The sequence below is a fragment of the Lynx canadensis genome, chromosome A1 (assembly GCF_007474595.2).
Source record: "Lynx canadensis isolate LIC74 chromosome A1, mLynCan4.pri.v2, whole genome shotgun sequence".
In the NCBI taxonomy this organism is placed as follows: domain Eukaryota; kingdom Metazoa; phylum Chordata; class Mammalia; order Carnivora; family Felidae; genus Lynx; species Lynx canadensis.
The window spans coordinates 51,415,539-51,442,943 of NC_044303.2; the positions used below are offsets into that span (position 1 = coordinate 51,415,539).

Below are 27,405 nucleotides of genomic sequence, written 5' to 3' on the forward strand. Positions count from 1 at the left end.
CTTCCATGCAAACTACATTCTGTCTGAACCTAAATTCCCTCTGCTTTCTAAACATACTATGTCCTTTCACATGCTCAGGGCCTTTGCTCATTCCTGCTCCATCTGTATCTCTCTACCTCATTTACCAGATGCCTCGCTCTACCTCATCTACCAGAGAAACTCCTCTTCAGCATTCAATAAAACTTAGCCCGGAAGTCACCTGCCATGAAAGGACTTACTACTTTTTGCAGGGAGTTAGTCACTATTTCCTCAAAGCCTGTTTATGCCTCAATTACAACTTACAGAATTGTGTTATAATTCACTCAACTGTAAAAAAAATTGTTTTTAATGTTTATTTATTTTTGAGAGAGATAGAGCGCAAGCAGGGGAAAGAGCAGAGAGAGAGGCAGACAGAATCCGAAGCAGGCTCCAGGCTCTAAGCTGTCAGCACAGAGCCCAACATGGGGCTCGAACTCACAAACCATGAGATCATGACCTGAGCGGAAGTCGGACCCTAAACCGAATGAGCCACTCAGGGGCCCCTTGTTAAACTTTTTAAAGATCGGACATCTACTCCGGATGACCCAAGTGTTCCTTTATGAGAGTCAGCAAACTTTTTTGTAAAGGGCCACGCTGCAAAAAATTTAGGCTTTGTAGGCTACACAAGTCTCTGTCACTTTTTTTTTTTTTTTTAAATAAACTCCTTATAAATGTAAAATCCATTCTTAGCTTGAAGAGTCACACAGAAATAAGCCACTGAGCAGACACAGCATCAGGTTATGGTTTGCAGACCTCTGCTCTAGGCAGTGAGGACTCTGATAATGAGCTATTATAATCTAGCGAGAAAGACAGACTTTTTATCAAAATACCATACAAGAAAACTGTAAATATACAACTGTGATAGAATTATGAAGAAACAAATAGTGTTACAAGAGATTGTAATAAAAGAGTAAATTTATGGGAATAAAGTATTTTTATGTTTGTTTTTCCTATTAGACTTAGATCGTCAAAGACAAGGTTATGCCTTACTCATTTTATCTCTTATTCTTAGTCAATCTTACTCTCTTATCACTTGTAACAGACTCAGTATAGGTCTGTCTAATCAAGAAGTAAACTCGTAGAATATACAGCCTCTTTTAATCTCTGCCACTTCTAATCTATATACAGGCTAGGAAATTAAATAGCCAAGTGCTAGACAACTACTTATAGAGTTAGAATAAAGCAACTCTGAAGGCTTGAGTGCCTGTTTTTAATAATCATGATAGCTAAAATATACTAAGCACTTACTTGCATTTGGGTCTACTTGCATTTGGGTTTACATACTCATTTAATCATCCCAACAATGCTATAACTATTATCCCCAAATTAATCTCTAAATTCAAAGCATCCCAATCATAGTACCAAGTAGAAAAACTGATTCTAATTCATATTAAAAGTAAAGGCCCCCAACATGACTATATAAAGAAAAAATTTATATAGAAAAGCAATGAAAAACTTATCACCAAAATTTAGAAATTATATACAACAAAAGAAACCTAAAATAAATGCAAAGGTTAAGCCCGTTACTCAAAGATATGTTCAACACATGCAATATAATATATAAAAAATTCCCACAAATCAATAAGAAGGCAAGTAAAATGAGAAGTTTGAAGAGATGGTCTAACACTACTAACAATCAGGAAAAGCAAATTAAAAAAAAAAAAAACAAAAAAACAAGGGACCTAGCCACTCCACTCATAGTTATATGCCTAAAAGCATACAAATTTCACCAACATTCACTAGAATATTCATAGAAACCTTATTCATAAAAACCAAAACTAGAAACCACCCAAATGTCCATTAATATGAAAAAAGATTCCAAAACTGTGGTATACATTCACACAACTGATTACAACAATGAAAATGAACAATCTATAAATGCTTGTAACAACAGAAATGAATCTCATAAACAAAGTTGAGTGAAAAGAAACTAGACACAAAAGTTCATGTGACATAATTCTATTTATATAAAATACAAAAGTATGCAAAACTAAATTAAGCCGTTATCTAGAGAGGTAGATGGTGACTGGAGAGGAACATAAAGGGGGATTCCTTGGGTGCTGGTAATATACTATTTCTTGATTAAGGTGCCGTTTACATGAATGTGTTCAGTTTGTGATAATTCATCAAGATCCACACTTATGTGTATTTTGATGCATGTATGTTTTACTTCAATATAACAAATAAAAAAAATAATGAAATACAATGTCATAGTCATCAAACTGACAAAAATCAGAATGTTAATACTACCTCTAGGAGTGATGTGGAAAATCAGAGTATAAATTGATACAACCTCTTTTAAGAAAAATCTAGCAAAGCTGAAATCTACAACACCAGAAATTACACTTGAGAAATCTCAGATGTTTGCCAGGAAACATGAATAAAAGAGGTTTTGAAATTATTGATAAGAATGAAAAATTAGAAATAAACTCATCTATCAGCAGGAGAATGGATAAACTGTGGCATGTTAGTGGTATGGTTTATTACACAGCACTTAACATGAATCATTTAGATTTATATGTACCAACATGGACAGAGTTCAAACACAATGGTGAGACTAAATAAATAAACCTCCTAATTTGCAGAAAAATATAGATTGGCACTTATAAAAGTATCTTACATATAAAACATGAGTATGTAACACATTTTACATGTAAAATATATAAGAACAAGTAAAAATACAGAAATATGACAGGATCAAAGTTATGATTGTGGTTGGTCTGGAGAAAGAGGGAGTATAATAATAAATCTTGGAAGGAGAATACAGGACACTTATCTATAACTTTCTTACTGAAAAATAAGGCATGGTGCTAGATACACAATTTTTTCATATTATAATCTTATTTTCTGTACTTTTCCTTTCTTTTAAAAAAAGATACATAAAAACCCTTTATGTTCCCTATGACTATATAATCTGTATTCATTTTATGTATTACACTACTAGTCTGCTTTCTAATTCATTACTTACTAGCAGAGTAGGTATGATTTTTTACAAAGTAAAAAAAGCCTTTAACAATTTTATTTTGGTTATTATAAATTTTACAGTAATACTCTAAAACATAGGTGTAAATATATGCCAAATTTTCATAAAAGTTTCAGAATAACAGGGAAATAATTTTTTTTAGTTCAAAACTTTTATAAAACATAATCTGAAAATATATTTATATTACACATAGAAAACTAAACTGTTTCTCTCCTTTCTGCCTAGTAGGTATTATCCAAAACTATGGTTCAGTATTTTAGCAAGAAGAAAAATATTTCCATTTTGGAGTAATCCATTTCATTCCTTTCTTTTGTTCTTCCTTCCTTTTAAAAATCAATGTGCTCTAACAGACTTACTCTTTTTAAAAACAAAAGCATTTTAAGAACACGCATATATGAATATGGTAAAAAAAAAAATAGTGGCCTCTTGATATTCAGATGAGTCCGCTATCAAGGTCCTAAACCTGTTTATGTTAATTCATACAAATATTAACCCTCAAATATTAATCCTCAAACTCTTTTGTACTTTGAACACAGTTCAACACTTGGTTCTGATAATATGTATTTATTTCCTATTCTTCAGCCCACACCAAATTAAAAACAGAAAACCAGCAATTGGAATGAAGGGTACAGGATAGCACTGATAGCAGCTGGAAGTAAACATTGAGAGCAAGAATGAAGTAGACATAAACCATTACCAACACCGAAAAACCACAAGCATGACAAAGGATAAACTCTTCTTCCTGTCAATACCCTTTGTGTTAGGGAAAAGCATATGGTGAATAAGGTGCATCTACAATTCAGCTCTTGGTAAAGGGTCAAATATTCTTAAGATCATTTTCAGTTGTCAGGAACTGATTAAATTGCACGTAGCATGTGCTCTTAAATAGGAAGATGATATTTGCCAGATAGACTGCTGCCAAATATGGCAAAAACTGAAAATGTGTAGGGATGCCTGGGTGGCTCAGTGGGTTGAGAGTCCAACTCTTGATTTTGGCTCAGGTAATGATATAGCCCTGCTTGGGTTCGAGCCCTGCATCAGGCTCTGCTGATGGAGCCTGCTTGGGATTCTCCCTCTCCCTCTCTCTGCCCTTTCCACGCTTTCTCTCTCAAAATATGTAAACTTAAAAAAAAAAAAAAAACTAAACTAAAAATGTGTGGTATAAAAGAAACTAATAATGAAGAGTTTGAAAAATGCGCTTTTCTAGAATAGTCACCCAAAATGCTAAATCAAAGAGGTGCTATTACATTTTATATAAAATTAAGAAAAATAGGGGAGCCTGGCTCGCTCAGTTGGAAGAGCATATGACTCTTGATCTCAGGGTCATGAGCACAAGCCCCATGTTGGGTGCAGAGATTACTTGTATTACATATATACACATATATAAATAGACAAACAAACAAACTTAAAAAGAAAGAAAAACATTCAAGTTCATTTGCTCAAAAATTAAAAGTCTAAAGTATACTCAATTGTTTCAGTGATATAATACCAAATAAATAAGAAATTCAGTGGTTTTCCTAATTTATAAGTATGAAATTAAAGAGCCACTTGTTTCGAAGAGTAAGATTCTTTACCACACTGTTCTGAAAACCTAATGAAAAGAGGCCACAAAGTTAATATCCACATGTCCAACACCTACCTTTCCCCCCCTGGTTCATGGCACCAGTGTCTCGTCCACACTGTCCTTTATTATTTACACCAAATGTCCAAACTTCTCCATTCTTCATTAAAACACAAGTATGGGCTTTGCCCATAGCTACCTGAATTACAAAATGACCCTTCAAATCTGTTACCAAACCTGTAGGAAAGATACAAATTTGGTAAGAAACAACAATAAAACCTTTCTGAGTCTAGTAAATCATCAGTATTGTAAAAGGACCACCTCAATACAGAATTTTTTATTTCTGGGATAAAATAACCCACAAAAATGAGAAATACATGGCCAAAAGACTGGCCAGGTATCAGCAAATTAATTTTGTAGGTTTGTAAGAAGTTGCAAAATCTTAACACATTATCATCCAGACTTCAGACAAATGCTTCTCCTGAATGTTTCCTCTAAATGTGAACACTTCTCAACAACCCTCAGAAGGGTCACTAGTTCTGAAACTTTCCTGGTCCAAGAACAAAGGAGCTTATAAATCATGTACTTAACCTGCTTTGACTTGCCTCAGCAAAACAAAATAAAATACTTGCTGGGGAATACTGAAATAACACTGTTTCTGTAGAAACCTGTGAGATGATCCAAAGCAGCATTTTTCAATCCTTTTTAACCTACAGTGCTTTCTTCCACAATCCAATAGCTAGCTAGTTTAGCCAGCTCCTAAACCTCACTTATTCACATATAACTTTCATCGTATGTGCCATATCCAAATGCAACCCATATAAGCTTAGTATTTTTTGCATCAATTTTAAATTGACTAAAGCATTTTTAACCTTATCAAGTAATCAACGATAAAAATCAGATTGTTGAGTATTTCCACTATATACTAAAGAGTTAAAAACTGAAGTATTTGTTTTATTTAAATTACAAAAACCATAATTCTTATATCACACTTTGGGAAAGCTGTTATTATTATTATAATATTATGTTATTATTTTCTCAGATACTACTTTCCTAAGGTGACTTTCTCTTCCACCCTATATTACTTAGGTCTTTTTAGCTCAAAAATTTCCATTTTTAGTATTTAGTATACTTGAAAAAGATATGTATATTTAGCAATATTACTTATTATTACTAATAGTACTAGCTGACATGTTTAGGCCCTTGCATGTGCTAGGCTCTGTGCTTAGCATTTCATAAGCATTATCTCCTATAATCTTATAACAACCATATGAAACAGGTACTGTCATTAGCTCCCTTTTGAAGATGAAAAAAGTGAAAGTAATCTTTGAAAAGTTAAAAAATTTAAGTTAGCTATTAGCCAACTAAAAAGTGGCAGTGCCAGGATCTAGGTCCGTATCCATAACCATTAAACCACACTTATCTAATATTTAAGTTGCATAATGCCCAACTGTCTCTCAGACCCTCAAAACAAATACAACATTTTGTGAATCCTTCCTGTCTTATTGCTGGGAACAGTGCCAGTAGTTTTAGGCAGGGCTAATCATGGAGCTTGGCCAGTGCAGCTCTACCTTAGCTACTACTTTGGAAAGCTTTCCCTACACTCATTTAGATGCTCACATGACATGTTCTTGGTAGTACCCTGGGGAAATGATTTTGGTAATGTAACTGATTTATCATTGATGAGTTACTTATCTCCCTATTTAGATAGTTATGGAAGGATTCTCTCTCTCCTATATTTACTATTATATCCCCAGTTCCCAGCACGGTTGTCTTGTACATGTAGAGTCTTAAGAATTACTTGCCATGTGACTGAGTAACTGAAAAACCAAAAGTTACTGTAATGAATGGATATGTGGGGTGGGACTAGCCAAATAGAGAGTTTTATATTTATAAACTCTAATTGCAAAAATTTGTCATATTTGGTTGCTAGATTTTCTTTCTAGCCCTTAAGAAATGAGTATGATTGTGACAGCCCACTTGGCAGGATTTTATATGCGGTGAATATGTAAAGCCTGTGAACTTCTTCGTAAAAAGGAAAATAGAATAAAATTTCTGATTGGAAGTTTAAGTGATGGTCTCATGCTGGGGAAATGACGTGTTGAATATTTCTAGCAATTAATTATTAAGTTGAACTCTACTCAAGCGATATGTGAGTTGCCTTAATGTGGTAATACTTAGATCCTCAGTTGGCCTCAACTGACAGAGTGAATCAAAATTTGGGAGTGGGCTCTTGTATAGTTTAAAAATAGTATTTAGCCTAGCTATTGCTTGCTAAAATCCTGCTGGCTAACACCGATTAAAATTTGTGCATTTATCCAGTATATATTTATTGAGAACTGACAGTGTGTCGCAGCTTGGTGGACAGGCAGGTATGGTCCGTCGCTGAAAGAAATGTGGAGAAAGTAAAGAAAATATGCTAGAACTGTTAATTTCCTAGACATATCTTTCCAATATAATGTCTAGTATTGGACTTTCTTTGTATAAAAGTGAAATGTATTTAAGTTGAACTTACTTGAACTGTCAGAGTAAATGGCATCTTTCCCAAACATGTATAGCTCTCCATCTTTAGAAATAACAGAACTACTTCCATTATTGCAGGCTGTGTACACCACAATCTTTCCTTCCATCTTAATTATCTTTTTAGGTTTGTAGGGTTTTGATTGCCGTCTGCTCTTAGCTTAAAAAATAACACAAAACAAAATTAATTTAAGACATCTATGTATAAATAAAAATATATGCATTTATGACACACTTTATTTATTTTCACAAAGGCCTGGGATTCCCAACATGTCAATTAAAATGAGTCAACCAGCAAGCCTCATATGGTTAATTAATACTTAGGCTATCACTGTCAGATCCTTTTCTTTGTTATACGTTAAAATTTCCAATGAGAAACACCAATTTCTAACAAACTTCTGGGACCTCAATCTCTGTATTAGCTATTTACACATTATTAACACTATTCCATATATATATATATATATATATATATATATATATATATATATATAAAAACACCATTTCACCATCATATATAACTATATATGTATATAAATTCCCTTTTCTCTCAAACTCTACCTCACATGCTTTCTTATGCTAGATCCTAGAAAGTGAAATCAGTTCCTCATTCGTTGAACACATGTTTAAGCACCCAGTTAGTGGATGGGAAATACATATATGGAGAAAGACTAAATAAATTTAAATGTGGATGATGATCCAAGTAGCCTCTGATATCAAAAACGAAATCCCTGAAATGAGCAAAAGACAAGGAATATCAATCTTCTGTCCCTTTGGTCAATCCCAGTTCTCGATGCCTTTCAGAATAAAAACATATTGCTATGCTGGGCACAACTCTGGGACTTAAAATACCATTATACTTTTTCATATAACATGACCCATATACATGTATACAGCAACTACACTATCTCATGCTCAAATAAAGAACAAGGTCCTCCAAATGCTAGAAGGAAACTTGGCTGTGCTCAAGTTTCTGAGATGGCAATACACGTTATGTGTTTTGTTTCCCAAGTAACTTTTATTTACACATGATTTTTACATTAGATGTTGAATTCAAACCTAATCCTCATGAGATGCTACTCCACTGTGCTAAAACATGTAAAGTATATGGGAAGTTACAAAAAGAGAAAAATGGCACTTTGAGAAAGACTGAACAGAAATATAGGAAAGATAAGAGATAAAATTGTTTTCATTGTTTAGGAATGATTTAATTACAGAGAAATAACACCAAGAATAGTGACCCATAACTAAAGCTACTACACAAGGCAACAAAAGGTTTACTTCATTCTGAAATATATATTCCTTATAAAATTTTGGGTGACCTAAGATAATATATTGTAATAAATATGTTTTTAAAAATAACACCAATGAGCAAAACAGATGAATAGCAATATATACATACAAAAAGTATATATAAAAATTTATGAAAATCAACTCTACAATGAAATCAGCAATCCCAGTTCTTTAATGAACAGTACACTATTAACCGATTATGCCACAATGTAAAATCATCTATTAATCTGGTAAGGTTAATCTGGTAAGGCTACTGAAATTGATATACCTTATGTTAATAAATTCCACAATATTTTTACTGAATGTCCAGTTTCTTAGTCAACTTACTTGACTCTCCATCTTCTCCTTTACTAGCAGATCCTGTAAAGAATATGCTTCCATCTTCTGCAACTAAAAGGGCATGAGAACCATCATGTCCAACTGAAAAGTGTACAATCTTTGGAGATTTTGTAATTGGTAGTTCAACCCATTTTCCTGCTGAAGGACCACCTTGCTTGATTCCAAGACTCTGGTACTTGCCAGTATAATATATCTTATATATCAAAAAAAAAAAAAAAAAAAAAAAAGAGGGAGTAAGAGAGAGACAGAGAATTATGGTGCCTTTTGGGGTAGTGTACCAGGTTTCACATGAGAGAAAAAAGACTTTCATATCTTACTAAAAAACAAAAATAACAAGAAACCAAACTGTTTTTATACTTCAGTGAGATCCATCAGTAGGAAAGAAATATACATATTTTTCTAAAGATCCAGTTCATAATAGCTTTTTCGTATCTATTCAAGGTATCTATAATCTTCCATTATAAGTCTCCTGATAGATATGAATAAAAATATACTTCACAAATATACTCTAACCTCACAAGAGGAGGAAATGGATAAAATTCTCAACTTGTTTTCCTAATGTAAAAAACCCTACATATTAATATACCATAATTGCCTAGTAATTTTAATTTTCTTTTTTTTAAATTTTATGTTTATTTTTGAGAAAGACAGACAGACAGACAGAGCATGAGCGGGGGAGGGGCAGAGAGAGAGGGAGACACAGAATCTGAAGCAGGATCCAAGGCTCGAACTCATGAGCCATGAGATCATGACCTGGGCCAAAGTCAGATGCTTAACCGAGTAAGTCACCCAGGTTCCTCTAGTCATTGTAATTTTCAAATTCTTGTAATTACCTCACTTTATTCTCACACCCATGAGATAAGAAAGAAGCTTCTATCTCTACAGACTGAGCTCTACAATCTGTCACTTATATTTGCTCCTACTTTCCCCAAATTGTAGTCTTTATATTTCTGAACATTTATAGAAATTTGCAATAAATGTGTTCATCAAAATAAACTCAAAATATGAATTCATTCCCACTCAAAGAATTAAAAGCTCCATAATTAAAATATCTGTAAAAATGTAATATTTTATAAAGTTTTATACTCTTGTATCTCACAATTTTCTTTTATACTATTTCAACATGAATAAAATTTCACCATATTAAAAAAACATAAAATAATTTAAAATCAAAATTTCAATTATGTTTAAACATGTGGTCTATGTAAATAAACTAATCAACTGATTATACCAATTGGTTATCTCATAAAACACAGGATGTTCATTTTTAATACTAAAGAGTAATTTACCTTTCCATTTGCTGTTTTCATTAGTGCAAACTCTCGCCCTGCACCAAGAATTGCTGACTCCTCATCAAATCCTGTGCCTGATAATACAAGACTCATAAATATTACTATATTTTAATATGAACAATGTAAATCATAATTTTGCACTATTTTGAGTTACTGAAACGTCAACTCAGTACCATTCAAAACCAAGGATGACGATAAACTTGTTGAATCACTATGAAACTAATGTAACATTGTGTGTCAACTACACTTCAATTAAAAAAAAGAAAAAACAAGGATGACAAAATATGCCATATTCCTGACTTAAAAAAAAATTAACACTATGTACAGTACTCCAAGGAAAGATAAAATTACCATAAATTTTTAACTTGTTCCAAACTAGTGCCAAATTAATCTTTTAAACATAAAAAAATGTTTAAAACCAATGTCAGCAATATTTCTTGAATTAATGAATTAAGAAATTTTTATTGAGCATTATTATCAGGTAGTAGGCATTACATAGTGCACGAACCTTATCCCATTCAATTTTCACAACTATACTGCCTGGTTTACTCGATGAGGTTAGTCCAGACACAGAGTCATTGGGCTTGAACAATGTCGTGCAGATATCTGAATTAAGGTATATTAGATTCTTTGTTCCATGCTCTTTTCTACAGAAGAACATTTCATGTGGCTACTCCATGAATTTGGATACATATGTGTGCATACATAACAAAGACCCTTATGCATATTTTCAAATTCTAAAACTATGAGTAAATAATTACATATGGTATATTTTATGATTTTGTCTAATATAAACTACTAGTTTATGAGCTTTTTAAATTTAAAAACTACAATTTCAATTCAGTACTTTCTATGGAAAAATTATAAAAACACTACATAATTAAATAAAATAGGCAAAGCATATCACTCATGTCAAGTTTATTAAACTTAATGAGATAATAGTCAAAAAAGGTGGGTCTTGCAAAGAATCCTGCACGTTAGAAATGGCACTATTAAACCTGGAACAGCACGGCAAACCAAAATTGAGAGCCTCCTGGGAAACAGGATCCTAATTACTACTAGGACACTGCAGGAGGATGTATACTAAGACAGAAATATTCTGTGGCTGTCCCTATTTCTGCATCCAAATGAAAGATTATTAATCAGTGTTTTAGGCCAATTACCATTGTCACAATCTACGGGATCATTCTATGGCTGTCCTAAAAATCTGTTCAAATTAATAATCAAAGGTTTCAATGAGGGAACTATGTATATTAATGTAGTAATATTTACAGTGCAAGTTTTCAAAATTTTAAATAATTGAATAAAGATAGAACATATAAATTAAGGATGTCCCTAAGTGCTGCCTATAATTCTTATCAAATGTAAGTTTATTTTCATTTGCTCTATTTAAAATGAAAACGGAAAATCATTAGTCACTTTCTTCAAATGGTGTTCATATAACACACTCTGTTTAAAGATCATATTTCCTAGTTACTTATGCATACTAATTCATAAGTTGCTTTATAGTAACAGCAAAGTAACTGCCAAAATATAACACACAATGCTTAAAACACTGTACTAGTTTTCAAAAGAATAAAGAATCTGAAAACTTAAATATGGGAGAAAGGCTTATTTGACTATCTTACTTATAATATGCAAGTCTTTTTCCAGATCAAATAGTGAGATTCCACAGGCATGTAAACATTTTCTGGCCAGTTTAAGTTGTAATTCTTGTTGTAGCACAGGTTCAGTGCTTGTGGCAAAAATTCTGACAACAAAGCCATCCTAAAAGAAAGAAAACACTCAGAGTATTATGTTGCATAAAATGGTCTTCCAAGGCTTTATACTAATTAATATCAAATAATTTATGAGAAAGGGATTCCATTTACACCAGCTATTCATGATTCAGAGTACTTACATCTCTTGAAGCAGCGATCTGATTAATATATTCTCCATCAGTGAATAAAATATTTTGACCTTCAGTATGGCAATCTGTACAAGAAGAGGAAAAAGTAATTATATTACAATATAAATAAATAGCTCACAAAATGACTTTACTCCTCTGTTGAAGTCAGAATGAGAGTTCTCCAGGCAATAAGGATAAACTTAAACTTAAAGGGATACTGTGCTTTTTAATAAAGAATTACAAATTAGCAGAAACTAAGTAATTCAACTATTATTACATTTTGTGCTTACATTTATAAATCTTCCATAATCAAGGACCTGAAAGCCCACCTAATTTCAAAATGAATTAGTATTAGATGTAGTCTGATAATGAACATGCACCATGATGAACAAACTATAATGTTGGTTATAATCATTTCAATACATGCAATGTAGGCAACACTCTACCTTCAGACATACATCACAGTCATTAGTGTCACAGAAAAATACAGATAGACCTAAAGCTTCTGCATTTGAGGTCTATGGCATCCAGCTACAGATATCCCTTGCTTTATCAAACAGAACTGGTTATACCATTTCCACTTAGAAGTTTAATGGTTATTCCCAGCATTTTCAGCATTTAGCATGCTATGTATACATTTGTGTGTGTGTGTGTGTGTGTGTGTGTGTGTGTGTGTTTAAAGTAAGCTCAATGCCCAACTGGAGCTTGAACTCACGTCATGACCCCAAGATCAGGAGTCACATGTTGTACTGAATGAGCCAGCCAGGCGCCCACAGCATGCTATACATTTTAAATGTTCATCTGCTTTGTACAACAAACACACTTAGGTTTATGTATTTCTTTTGTCTGAAAGCACTCATGTATTTTGGCTGGAATATTGTGTTTTATCAATACGATATGTATCTCTGTGGAACAGTGCACTATCTACTTTGATCAAAATAATGCACAAATGCCATTGTAACAAGGGATACCAGTATTACAGAAGGACCACTGGAACATGTGTTAGTGATTGCTACTGAACAACATGAAACTACAAGCAAAATCAACATCTAAATATAAACTGTATCCTTTTGGAAAAACAAATGTTCAGCAAGCAAGTATAAAAGCACACACACTTCTCAAAATAACTGCAGAGAACTAGGATGAATCTCTCCATTAATTACAATACCAAAATAATATTTCATTTCTATTTGCACCTGAATCAACAAAACGTAAAATTCTGGTTTTGGAATGCAGTAATGGAGCCCACCCAAATAAGCTGGATTACTCCATATCTTTGCCCAGGAGCTTCATACTAGCATACTTCCTTATTATAAATATGCAAAACACAGGCAGACCCTTACCAAATAGAGAATTCAGTGATCACAAACTGGAAATAGAAACTGGGAGACAAGGCCCACTGGTAGCCCAAGAGACTTGGTAATCAAAGAGAGGAGAAATCGAAAGAAAGAGTTCCTAGTCCACTGTACAGAATACAAAGAGGCGCAAGAAAGATGCTTCCCAAGCTCTAAGCAGTAAGATTTTAAACTAAAAAGCAAAGAAGAAAAACTCATTATAATTTCAGATAAATGCAGGGGTGAGGAGTGAAGTGGCGCAAGAAGAGTAGCAAAAATTCTCATGATCTGAGGCAATCTGTCACCAGACATGGAGAGTAAATGACATAGGATACAATATAAAAGATATGTCAACATATAAAGGCTAAAATGATTATTAACAGAAAAAAGTATGTTCTAAGTTCATCAATGCCAGGTTGAAAATAACTTATTTACAAGCTAAACTATAAGACAAGTTGAAACATGAAGCTCAAGGAATTACCAGATTTATGTCAATTTTAAATATGGTATTCATTACCATCTATAAACCTGACAATTTACTTGTGCTTCTTGATGTGAAAACTATAGAGTTGCCCCTAGTTAGGGGGAAAACGAAAAAAAAAAAAAAAAAAGGAGTGCTATCGAAGAAATTGCAGACCAGGTCAAAGAAATGGAAAAATGATGATGGGTATCTTCCGGGTATCTTCGGGCTTGAGCGCAAGTCTTCCTGCTGCATGATTTCAAAAAGATTTTCTCTTTATCCTTTCTTTATCCAGCATGTAATGTTATAAGACAGCATCTACAGGAAAATATCAAGCAACATCTGCCAGTTGGGAAGACATACAACACGGGACTGTCCTCCCAAAGTTTGGTTCATTCTTCACCTTGAATATGGCACGTATTCATGAAACAAAGAAAGCCACACTTGTACTGTTAAAAGTTGTATTTCATATGTTAAATGATGTAGAGGGATTTAAACTGAACAAAAACAACAAGTCAATTCTTATCATATTTTCATCATAAATAAAACAGCTATACATAAGCCATTTTCAAATAATCTTCTCAGTCACAATCTCTGTTAACTGATCAGGGTTTCTCAGAAGCAAATCTTTTATATTAGTATCTACCTGTTGGTGTGTGCATGGTGGGGGTGAGTGTTTAAAATTTTTCTTCCAAGACATTATCCTAAAATGACACACACAAAGAGCAACAGGGATGCTCATTACAGTATAACATATGGTAAAAAACTAGGAGGAACTTCCATTTGAATGTATTTTGTAACATTAAAATGATATTGGAACTATATGCAGAACATTAAGTGAAAGGGACAGGTCCAAAAAAAGCATTAGGCAGCATATGATCTCTTCTTTTTTTTTTTTTTTTTTCCACAACAATGCCCATCTAAACATAGGAAAAAGATACGATATTTACCAATATGCTGATAGTGTTTATACATGAGAAGTGGGGTTACAATTAGTTTTTATTTTTTCCTTATATATACTTATACAATAAATATTATTCTTTTTAATATATGTATATATAAGGGGGTACATGTAATCATTTTAAAATTATCATCATCATCATCATCATCACCAGAGGCATGGCCCAGGACTTGCAGTGATTTAAAAAAACCTGTAGATATATCTGTAAACAGTGATTTACAAAATAGCTCTAATAAGTTATGTTTTCCAAAGTACTTTATTTGTTGAAACACACATGAAATGTGGCATTTACCTTAACATGGTGTCATGTACACTAATTTGGATATATATATATATATATATATATATATATATATATGCATAGCAACATCTGAATAAATGTTTGATGAAGTTGAAGGAATCTTTAAAAAATTAACAAGCAGCTTGGGAGCAATTATCCTTCCCAATGTATTCTTCGGAAGTAGTTCTCAATCATTTTCAGATGGTCAAGTGCCTAAAAGTAGTACTGCTGCTCTTCATGAAATTACTGATAGACACATTAAACATTTAAGATTTTAATATAAACAAACTTCCTCACTATGCATTAAAGGTATATGCAAATTCAAAGATTTTAAAATGGATATCATGCATTTGCCCAGTGTTCTACAAAATTTAAGATCCACTGCCCCAGAATTTAGAAAGTACAGTGATTTAAGAGATAAATGCGTATGTGCAACTTCAAAATTAAAGCAAAATGAAATGTGTCCAATATGCCTTACCAGAGTATTATTAAAAAGTATAAATGATGGAATTAAAAAAATTCCTGATCCATTCTAAAATCTGTCTCTGAAAACCCTTTCATATGAAGAGGAAAACCCAAAGTGTACTGCTATTAAAGTAAAAATAAAAATTAACAGAGAGTTCTTCATACCAAGTTTTATAAGAGCCAGAGTCATGGTTTTATTAGGAGCAACAAAGTAACCTCACCCCCTTATTCAGCAGCTGAATTAGTCTTGGTGGTGAGGGTGAAGGACCAGGCTGCAGATGGGCAGTGATTTGAAAACAAACACTAAAACGATTTATGCTATATTTCTGATGTCTGTTTTCCTCACATGCATTAACTTTATACACACTATAACATTTTTGTATGTCAAGATTTTTCTCAACCTATTTATAAGCAAGTACTATCCCTTGCTAATCATTGTTTATAGGTCCAAAGGCCCAACATGCACATCTCTTAAAATTTACCTGTAAAGAAAACAAATGACTAGTTGAATAACATACCTGGTAATATCACAGTACCATCCTGTTCCAGTGTTTCAGGGCTTATTCTTATGGCTGTCATGCTGTGGTTATTCACATCTCTATACAATAAATAACCCTGTAAACAACAAAATATTTTGCTGTGTTATGTGTACAAATATCTTTTCATTAGCTATTTAGCAGAAACAATAGTCATACAGGTCTGTATAGTTTTCTGAGGTATGATAATATGTCAAATTTCATGTCTACAACAGATTAAATATTAAAAATACAAGTATCTGAGGTGTGCTTTAATAAGAGGAGGAATCGTATACCACTGAGTATCAATTTAACCTATTACATTCTCAGATACATATATGAGATACACCACACAGGCCAGTACAGACATCTTGCTCAAAATTATTTTATCATTTGCCAAGTAAATAATAGAAATGACTACTGTTACTTTAAGAAATATTTTAAGGAAATATAGCTGAAATATTTAGGTTAATATTAAGAAATGAATAGAGTAGTGGTTTGTGATGGAAGGATATGTCACTGAACATACTTCCACGTCCTTATTCTTTATAACATACTATAGTGGCAAATAACAATTTGATGTTTTGAACCATGTTAAGTTTTAAAAGACAATCGCTGAGAAATTAATTTGACATTTAAAATTTAATTTCAAAATCTCCCCAATAGTTGATCTAGCACAATTATTTTTCATATAACAACAATTTCTTTAATTTTCAAAATCCTTTCAAATATATCTTATAATCTGATGATGACAACAAGCTCTGAGCTGAGCAAGACAGGTATGCGGGGACATATTTATTCGACATCCTTCCACAAGGGAGCTTGTATTTTACCTCTCAGGAAGGGAGAGTATGGAAATAAACACTTCTGGCCCTTTTCCATCCTGCATTCGCTTCTCTTCATGGGAGGTGAAGAGTGTAGTAGTGTGTCTGATTGCTGACACCCATTTGGCCACATTAGTCAGGTGATGAGATCACAGCATTAAGAAAGCAACATGGGCCTACCACTTTTCTCTTTGGGGATACTTTGCATGATCCTCCATACAGGTAACTATGCCCTGGGCAGACCACGCACTGTTCCCTGAAAGGTACTGATCTAGGCTTAAAGTGGAGGGTCTTGTGGCAAGAAATTCTAATTTGGACTCACGTCATGGATACATTCCCAATTCATATTTACTAATGGTAATGGTGGTCTCCATTCTTATCTAGAGATTCACAAAATTTGGCTAAATAACAGGGGATCAAATAAGTTAACTGAGTTGTCCAAAGTCACACAGCTAGTAAAGATCACGGTCAGAACTAAAAGTAAACCTCTCATGATTTCTAAGCCAATGTTCTCTATACTACACTGTATCATTGTTATTAGCCACATTAGTAAAAATATACCATATCTGTTTAAACAGAAGTCACATTATTTATTGATCAAACAAGTACAAGCCACATGCTCTATAAGAAAGAAAAGTGTGGTTTATTGTGGATATTCTCCTACCTGAGCATACCCTAACCAAGACTTTTTTTCTTTTCTGTTTCTGATGCGAGATGTAGAATTATATATATGGCCCTGCAAAGTAACAAAAAAGCCCATCAACAGTTGCATAATTAATAATCAATGAAAAATAACAAACAGATGACATTTTATACTTGCGTTTCCATTATGATTACATCAAAATTAAATAGTACTGTAAAAACGAAGCTGAAAACAAAACACAATTAGGGATAACTTCTGCTAGAATTAAGAACTGTAAGGAATCACATTACCCTAACTGTTCCACTGTATCCAGAGCCTATTTTGTATAATCCATCCTTGCATAACAGATAAAGAAAAAATCCATCATTCTGAAGTAGACACTGATCATCTTCATCAACGGATATTTCCTTTAATGGCCACTTGTGCATTAAAGCTGCTTTCTTAATGCCATTGCTAAACCAGTCCTGAATTTGAATTTTTCCCACCAACACTGCCTGTACACTTCTCTGTAGTGAATTTAGTATCATTGGCACCTATTTAAAAGACAAGAAACAAATAAAAAAGCATGTTTAAATGTCCCAAACACAGACAAAATAAAGATACTTCAGTAATATGTCATCATTTATGAGAAAATAAATTGCTCAGAATTATCATGGTTTGGCACATCAGTAAAAAGTACTAACTAGAAGTTTATTGTAAGAAGCAAATTTCAAGCAGCCCAAAATAAAAATGTCAAATCCAAAGATTATTAACTGACAGTTTGGCTCAAAACACTGAAATATTGTATCTTTCTCCAAAACACTCAATAACCAGTACTGCCTATGATTTCAAGTTTTGTGGACGGAAACATACTAGATTAGTAAAAAGTATGAATACTGGATAAAATAAAATTATACCGTATTAGAATACACATAAGCCAAAATATTTTATATGTTATGCATAATTACTAATATGCTTCATGATACGAAGCACAAATTTAAGCATAAGAGAATGGTGTGGCTTCTACAGATGAAACAAAATTTCCAATGTTTCTCTTCCACTTTGCTTCTCCATTATGACTAATACCCATCAACATCAACAATATTCCATAATATGAAAAATCATTTGTTAATTGTGTATTCATTCAGCACTCATTTATCCAATATTCATCAAAGACCTGCTATAAATACCTGTCACATTAAATGAGTCCTCAACACTCACCAGCGTGGGACCAGCACTCTGCCAGCAGAGGAAATTCTGTTCCTCACCTTTTGTCCCTCTTTTACCACATCCAACAATACAGCCAAGCCGCACTGTCCAATATAGCAGCCATTAGCCACATGTGACTGACTACTGAGCTCCTGAAATGTGGTTAGTGCTTTAAATACAAAATACCCACTGGATTTTGAAGACTTAGCATAAAAACAAGAGTACAGAATCTTAATATTATATTGATTACATGTTGAAATTATTTTTTAGATATACTGAGTTGAGTGAAATACATCATTAATACATACACATTTAACCACACCTATTTCTTTTTACCTTTTTAATGTGGCTAATAAAAAGATTTTAATTACATACATAGACTACATTATATTTCCATTGGACAGCACTTTGTAGAGGGTAGAGCTTTCATAGGAATAAGTGACCCGCTGTTCATACAGTCTCCTCTTCTTCCAGTTCTAAGGCCTCTGACTCAGCCAAGATATGTAATTTATACTATATATACTTATATATATAATAGATTTATGTATATAATATATACATAGTTGAATACTACAAATTCTTTCACTAGAAGTAGCTATATTAAACTTATGGCTATTTTATCTAGAATTGATATCCATATTACTATATAATATGCCAAAGCTTCCACTGTTAATATTTTTGTTTGTTTCAGATACTTTCTGTTGGTGTCTATTTTGAACAATGATGTTCTCCTCCCTCCCCAAATCCTCAAAATTGAGCTATATATAATAATTTCTGGTTAAATTAGTATTCAAAGGTCACTTATTATGATTGTGTAATCATGGCTCATGAGCCAAATTGTATATTACATTTCCTTCCTTGTGTAATTTTTTTTTCATTAAGTCAACAATTGCCCTATTTTTGCATTTGCTAAGTTTTCTCTACACCTTCCCTTAAGGGTTCCCCATACACCTTTCAAGAAAGTCAAACATCATTTCTACTTCTTCCGCTTGGCAACACCCCTCATAAAACCTTGTTCTGGTGTAAACTAAAGAAGAGGCAGGCGTGGAAGTTGAAATTGTTCAATATCATGCATGTTCAAAAGCCATCTTCATTGTCCCTCAAACATGACTGCTAGTTGAACTAGGTATGGTGAACATCATTTTCTCTGAGAACTTTGAAGGCACTGTTATTTTCTATGCCAGTGCTGCTTTGAACCAGTCTAATGCCATTCTGTTTGATATTTGTTCATAATCTGTCTTTGCTCTCTGGAAACTTTACAGTCTGTTAATTAACAGTGTTCTGATTTACAAAGTTGTATCCTAGTTTGATTCTTTTTTCATAATGAATGTTGGGCACTCAGTATGTATTCTGTCAATCTGAAGACGTATATCTTTGAGGCACATGAATTTTCCTTGTAAGATTTCTTAAGTAATTTATTTCCTCTTCTCTGTTTGAATACCTGTGAGGGATTGTATTTCCTGGTTAGATCCAATTTTATTTTATGTCACCTATTTTCTTTCTCTTTTTTCTATTTTCTGGAGACTGCTTCAAACTGATCTTCTAACCCTTCTACTGATTTTATTGCTGTTGTCTTAACTTATAAAATTTTTTCTTGTTCTATGAGCTTAAAAAACAGAATACTGATGTTTAATGTAAACAATATTCTCTTATCCTTCATCAAAATATTAATTACAGTCTTCTTAGAGTTTCTTCTGTCTCTATATTCTTTTTATTCAAAGTTTCTTTTATTATCATTATCATTATTGATTTAGGGAATCTCTGTTTTTCATGTTAGCCTAGTGATACTTGGTTGTATGCTTTTTTTGTTGTATTTTATTTTTTTGTTATCTTTTTTTAATATTTCAAGCTTTTATTTCAATTTTAGTTAGCTAACATACAGTGTAATATTAGTTTTAGGAGTAGAATTTAGTGAATGATCACTTGCATATAACACCCAGTCCTCATCACAAGTGCCCTCCTTAATACCAATCACCCATTTAGCCCATCTCCCACCCACCTCCCTCCATCAACCCTCAGTTTGTTCTCTACAGTTAAGAGTTTATTTTATGGTTTGCCTCCCTCTCTCTCTTTTTTCTTTCCTATATTCATCTTTCCCTATGTTCATCTGTTTTGTTTCTGAAAATTCCACAGGTGAGTGAAATCATATGGTATTTGTCTTTCCGACTTTTTTCACTTAGCATAATACACTCTAGCTCCATCCATGTCATTGCAAATAGCAAGATTTCATTCTTTTTCTTTAAGTTTTTATTTATTTATTTTGTGAGAGACAGAGACAGCATGAGCTGGGGAGGGGCAGAAAGAGAGGGAGAAATAATGCCAAGCAGGCTTCACACCATCAGCACAGAGCCCAGTGTAGGGCTCAAACTCAAGAAACTATGAGATCATGACTTGAGTCGAAAACTGAAAGTCGGCGCTCAACTGATTGAGCCACCCAGGTGCCCCAATATTTTATTCTTCTTGATGGCTGAGTAATATTCCATTGTACATATATACCATATCTTCTTTATCCATTCATCAATTGATGGACATTTGGGCTCTTTCCACAATTAGGTTATTGTAGATAATACTACTATAAACATTGGGGTGCATGTGCCCCTCTGAATCAGTATTTTTGTATCCTTTGGATAAATACCCAGCAGTGCATTTGCTAGATTGCAGGGTACTTCTATTTTTAACTTTTTGAGGAACCTCCATACTGTCTTCCATAGTGGCTGCACTAGTTTGCATCCCTACCAACAGTTCAAGAGGGTTCCCCTTTCTCCACATCCTCACCAAAACCTGTCGTTTCCTCTGTGGTTAATTTTAGCCATTCTGACAGGTGTCAGGTGGTAACTCACTGTAGTTTTGATTTGTATTTCCCTAACGATGAATGATATTGAGCATCTTTTCATGTCTCTGTTAGCCAATTGTATGTCTTCTTTGGAAAAATGTCTATTCATGTTTTTTGCCCATTTCTGAACTGGATTATGTGTTTTTTGGGTGCAAATTCATTCTATGAAGCCAGCATTGCCTTGATTCCAAAGCCATACAAAGACCCCACTAAAAAGGAGAATTACAAGCCAATATCCCTGATGAACATGGATACAAAAATTCTCAACAAGATACTAGCAAATCAAATCCAACAAGCTAAAAGTTTAAGTTTGACAAAGTACAGCATCCATTCCTGATAAAAACAAAGTAGGGACAGAGGGAACATACCTCAACATCATAAAGGCCATATATGAAAGACCCACAGCTAATATCACCCTCAAAGGGGGAAAACTGAAAGCTTTTCCTCTAAGGTCAGGAATAAGACAGGGATGCCCACTCTCACCATTGTTATATAACATTGTACTAGAAGTCCTAGCTTTAGCAATCAGACAACAAAAAGAAACAAAAGTCATCCAAATCGGCAAGGAAGAAGTCAAACTTTCACTATTCGCAGATGACATGATACTCTATGTAGAAAATCTGGAAGACTCCACCAAAAAATTGCTAGACAGATATATGAATTCAGCAAAGTCACAGAATACAAAATCAATGTACAGAAACCTGTTGCATTTCTATATACCAATAATGAAGCAGCAGAAAGAAAAATCAAGGAAATCGATCTCATTTATAATTGCACCAAAAACCATAAGATACCTAGGAATAACCTAACCAAAGAGGTAAAAGATCTGTATTCTGAAAACTACAAAACACTTATGAAAGAAATTGAAGATGACACATAGAAATGGAAAAACATTCCATGCTTATGGATTAGAACAGCAAATATTGTTAAAATGTCTATATTACCCAAGGCAATCTACACATTTACTGTAATCCCTATTAAAATACTACCAGCATTCTTCATGGAGCTTGAACATGGAATCCTAAAATTTATATGGAACCACAAAAGTCTCCAAATAGCCAAAGCAATCTTGAAAAAGGAAAGTAAAGCTGGAGGCATCACAATTCTGGACTTCAAGCTATATTACAAAGCTGTAGTCATCAAGACAGTATGGTATAGCACAAAAACAGACACAGAACAGAATAGAAAACCCAGAAATGGACCGACAGCTATATGGTCAAGTAATATTCAACAAAGCAGGAAAGAATATCCAATGGAATAAAGACAATCTCTTCAACAAGTGGTGTTGGGAAAACTGGACAGCAACATGCAGAAGAATGAAACTGGACCACTTCTTACACCATACACAAAAATAAATTAAAAATGGATGAAAGACCTAAATGTGAGACAGAAAGCCATCAAACTCCTAGAGAAAAACACAGACAGCAATCTCTTTGACCTCAACCATAGCAACTTCCTACTACACACATCTACATCAAGGGAAACAAAAGCAAACATGAACTATTGGGACTTCATCAAGATAAAAAGCTTCTGCACAGCAAAGGAAACAATCAACAAAACTAAAAGGCAACCTCCAGAATGGGAGAAGATATCTGCAAATGACATATTGGATAAGGGGTTAATATCTAAAATCTATAAAGAACTTACCAAACTCAACATCCAAAAACCAAATAATCTGGTTGTACACTTATTTTTAAGAGTAAACTACTAAAAATCTGGTAGGAAGCTCGGTGTGAATGGACAGGGTATTGGAGGACCCCTCAAATATCTGCATCTGTGGGTCTTTTCTCATTCCTTCTCCAAAGAAGAATCTGCCAGTCTTTTTCCTAGAAGCTGTAAGTCGCCTCATGGCCAGTGTTCTGGAAACTCAGTGAGGATAAGGAAATTTCATCATTAATACAAACACTTTCACTTAATCTCCATTTTCAGCCTAGTTCCTAATTCCACTTGCAACTGTGTCTGCTTTCCCCTGGCTTCTCCGACTCAATTTCTTTAGACAGTAAACGTATCTCTTTGGTGTATGACAGAAGGACAGTTGCTTGGCTGGGAAGGGCAAAGCAAGGGCCCTGGGGTTCTCTACCTTTCATAATACAGATTTCCAATCAATTTTTAGCTCTTGCCCTGACCACCACTTTCCAAGTTCCTATTACATCCAACTCCAAGAAAATCAACTTACTTTCTATGGGCATTTGCCTCTTAAGGAACTTAAATTCAAGCTTTCTCCAACTTCTCTCTACCAAAAATGTGTCCCATTCTTAAAAGTGTATATTAAAAAAAATTCCTTTATTATAACCTAAGTTGAAACTAGGGAAGGAGCAAAAACTTAACATGTTTCTTCAACATAACTCTATTTCTTTCATGCTTTCTAAAAGGGTACTAAAGTTTTAAGATAACCCAGTGCTATAATAAAAAGTCTCAGATACACTGTTTTTTTCTCTGTTTGATTTTCTCTCACCAACACTGTGGCAGGGCCTAGGGAATTTATTCTGATAAACTAGACTTCCTTAATCTGAGGATTCCATGTCATTTACCAATTTTGGAAAATTTTGCCCATTATTTCAACTACTGCCTCTCCATAATGCATTATTGCCCTTGTGGAACTCAAATTGTATTGATACATTATGTTTTGTCATTCTCTATTCATGTTTCCTATTGTGTCTTCCATATTTTCTCTGTCTCTCTGTGTTGCATTCTGAATAATTTTTTTCCCTTTTTATACCCAATGGTTAACTCAGCCTTTAAATTTCAGATTGTAATTATTTGGTTTTTTTATTTCCAGGAGTTGAATTTGGTTCATTTTCTGATATGATTACTTTTTACATTTACATTCTTATTCCTTAATTGTACTTGTGATACCTTCTTTTATTAATTTAAACATTATACATACACACACACGTTTTATGGTCTATATCAAATAATTTCAATATATATAGACTAGGCAGGACTGATTCTGCCATATTTGTTTCTACTAACTCTCAATAACGGTGCCTTTTTTTTCTATGTTGTTTTTGTTTGTAAGCTCAGATGTGCCTTTAAAGCCTGGAGTTCATTCCTCCAAAAAAAGATTTTAAGTCTCCTTCAATATGGTAGTTCATGGTACTATCATCCCTACCCTACTTTAAAATCTCAGCTTAATATCTTTGGAAAAAGACAGCTAATATGCATTTGAATCCCAAAACAATTTGCGATGTTAGAGTTACACATTCTCCGGGAAGAGTTTTCTCCCTCCACCCATAGCCTGGCCAAGAGAATTTTGTGAACTGAAGTTAGTAGGTGGAATGAGGCAAAGTCATGAAGAACACCGTATAAGATAGGGGTGCCTGGGTGGCTCAGTGGGTGAAACGTCCAACTCTGGCTCAGGTCATGATCTCATGGCTTGTGGGTTCAATCCCCGCATCAGGCTCTGGGCTGACAGCTCAGAGCCTGCAGCCTGCTTCAGATTCCGTATTTCCCTCTCTCTGCCCTACCCGGCTTGTTCTGTCTCCCTCCCTCCCTCTCCCTCTCTCTCTCTCTCTCTCAAAAATAAATAAACTTAAAAAAAGATAATGTTAAGATAATAGGCTTTAACATGGTGTTTGGGCTGGTGATGGGAATGTAGTGACAGGGCAGGTCCAGGGAACGTCAGCTATTGATTCAGGGGATCTAGTAATTGTGCACAGCCTAGTGCTTAAGCATATTGCAATCAGACAGATAAACATGCAAGTCCTGTCTCTGTTAGCTGAAAGCTCTCTATACTAGAACTATACTAAACTTCTTTCAGACTTCAGTATTCTACTCTTAATCTTAACCTCCATGCATTAGCATGTGGATACCAAGAAAATTTCTCCCTCCACATCCCCAGCGGTAACACTTCCTCCCTTTGGACTGGCTACTTTCAACTCATCATTTAGATCTCACCTCATATCCTCTGAAAGGAGTCTACACAAGAAAAAAAATCACACAGTGTCTAATAAGCTCATGTTTTTATGGTCACTATATTTTTTAAAATTTGGTATATGATATGTAAATGTGTTATTTCATTAAAATTAAGCATTATTTGTGTATTTTAAGCATGTGTTTAAATTAAAATTTTGCCAAACCTCAAAGTACCACTGCAGAACACAGTTCTGAAAAACACTGCATTATAGGAAATTCAAAATATTAAGGATCATAAAAAGGGAAAAGAAGATTTCAGGCAGGGCAGAAAGAGGAAAATCTAGAATAGAATCTAGAATAGAAATCTAGAATAAGGGGATCGCTCATGTTTGACAAGGAGAGTTCAACATTGCTGAATTAAGTTCAAGAAAATGACCCATATACCCTTTTTGCTATCTTGGTCTGCTAATAACAGGATTGAACTAGTCCTTCCATCTGTTCTGGATGTTGCCCAAGGGGCCAGTGAAGAGCACATAACAGAGACCTAAAACTGTAACTTCTTACTCAATTTTCTAGAACAATCCAAAGGAATTAAATCAAGTTTGCCCATAAGGAGAATTCTATTTCCCACTACTAACAACAATAAAGAGTTTCTTCCACAATCAGACATTAAAAGCTTAAAATGTTATATGCAAAGCTGAAGAAGCTCAGAAACAAATCAATCCATAAGAAACCACATTTGATTCTCGAACAGTGCAGGGATTGGGACACTGAGCATACTTGAAAATTCCATACTTAAAAACTAGGGAAAGATGGGAGGTAGGGGAGGGCAGAGAACAGGGAATGCAAAAGAAGAGGTGGCTGGAGTGTTGATACAAAGCCCAGCTTAAAAGTTAAACAGTTTTTTGCCAAATTTCATTTTATTACCTTTATATACTGTGGATTATTCACACATCAACCCTGGATAGATCAAATCACTATAATGAGTGAGCAAAACCAGAGGATTCCTACTGACAGAAATTAAGGTGAAATTCCAACCTGGCATCTTGTACCTTCTAAGCAGCTATAAATGAAATACCTGTATAGTTTGGCAAGCATGGCTGCCATTGTTGGTGAGGATAGCAGAGATGGCCTGAAGTGTCCTTCCTGTTTCTCCCCAAGAAGCCACCAGACTAAAGAGGCAAGCACAGGAAAGTGCTGTCAGAGACTGTCCTGTGCTGTCATTCATTCCAGTACTTCGAACAGTGATTTCCAAAAGGAGCTGGAAGAGAGCCTCTGTGAATAAAATAGAACTCAGTTATATTCATTCAACATACAGAACATTAAATGTGTATTTATTTATAACTTGCCTCATTATAAAAAACATATTTAAGGCAGCTAGAACACTTACTTTGTATTAGTTCCTTTTTAGTTACCCTTTCCCCCCAAAGTTAGAATATTTATATACAAAGGACCTCAGAGAACACTTAGTTCAACTCTTCACTTTTGTAAATAAATGGATCTATCCCAGGTTGTTTAAGAGAAATTTATCTTGAGGCATTCACACATTCAAGAAATATCCTCTCAAGTAATAGACTACTCACTGTACTTATTTAACCTTTCACACTGGGAAGAATTGGAGCTTCTTAAAATGTTAAGTGTCCAGAAAATTTGTTTGTGTAAAACACCAGAATACATAAAAAATACATGCTATAATTTTTTTTTGCTATAATTTTTTTAATATAAAATTGTTTTACTGCTAACATAACAGCAGTTCACATTTATAAACACGTATGTAATTCATTTTATACCCTAGAAAAACCTCCAAGTCAATAGGACAGATATCCTCCTCCTTCAATGGACAATGAAATTGAGACAGGGAGGTAAAGAGATTTTTCCAAAATGATAAAGCCATTTAGTGGCAGAGATGGTAAAGTAACACCTGAACATTTGATGGCCACCAGAAGTTTCCATGCAAAATTCCCTGAACAACTCTGTCCAAGAACTGAACCGACAGACCTCTACGCATTTCTTCTGCAGAAGGGAAGGGATTTTGAAAATCCTTACAGAGTGAACACTCAAGACGGAGAAAGAAACAGAATCAGAAAAAGAAAAATTGAGGAAGATGAAGAAAGGGAAAGGGAAAAGAGAGAGCAAAAGAAAGAGAAAAGAGA

General features: G+C 33.9%; 1 protein-coding gene across 6 annotated transcripts in view; it reads right to left on the reverse strand.

The window, feature by feature from the left end:
* Positions 1 to 27,405, reverse strand: part of MYCBP2 (MYC binding protein 2) — a 283,331-nt gene that overhangs the window by 203,060 nt on the left and 52,866 nt on the right. For all 6 annotated transcript variants that reach the window (XM_030312209.1, XM_030312183.1, XM_030312194.1 and 3 more), the window contains exons 5-14: positions 26,331 to 26,527; positions 17,667 to 17,909; positions 17,398 to 17,469; positions 15,913 to 16,009; positions 11,907 to 11,980; positions 11,635 to 11,773; positions 10,004 to 10,080; positions 8,703 to 8,907; positions 7,078 to 7,242; positions 4,641 to 4,799 (exon numbers count right to left, since the gene is read on the reverse strand). In XM_030312209.1, coding sequence (XP_030168069.1) covers positions 4,641 to 4,799; positions 7,078 to 7,242; positions 8,703 to 8,907; positions 10,004 to 10,080; positions 11,635 to 11,773; positions 11,907 to 11,980; positions 15,913 to 16,009; positions 17,398 to 17,469; positions 17,667 to 17,909; positions 26,331 to 26,527 — 1,428 coding nt within the window. The remainder of the gene's footprint in view (positions 1 to 4,640; positions 4,800 to 7,077; positions 7,243 to 8,702; positions 8,908 to 10,003; positions 10,081 to 11,634; positions 11,774 to 11,906; positions 11,981 to 15,912; positions 16,010 to 17,397; positions 17,470 to 17,666; positions 17,910 to 26,330; positions 26,528 to 27,405) is intronic.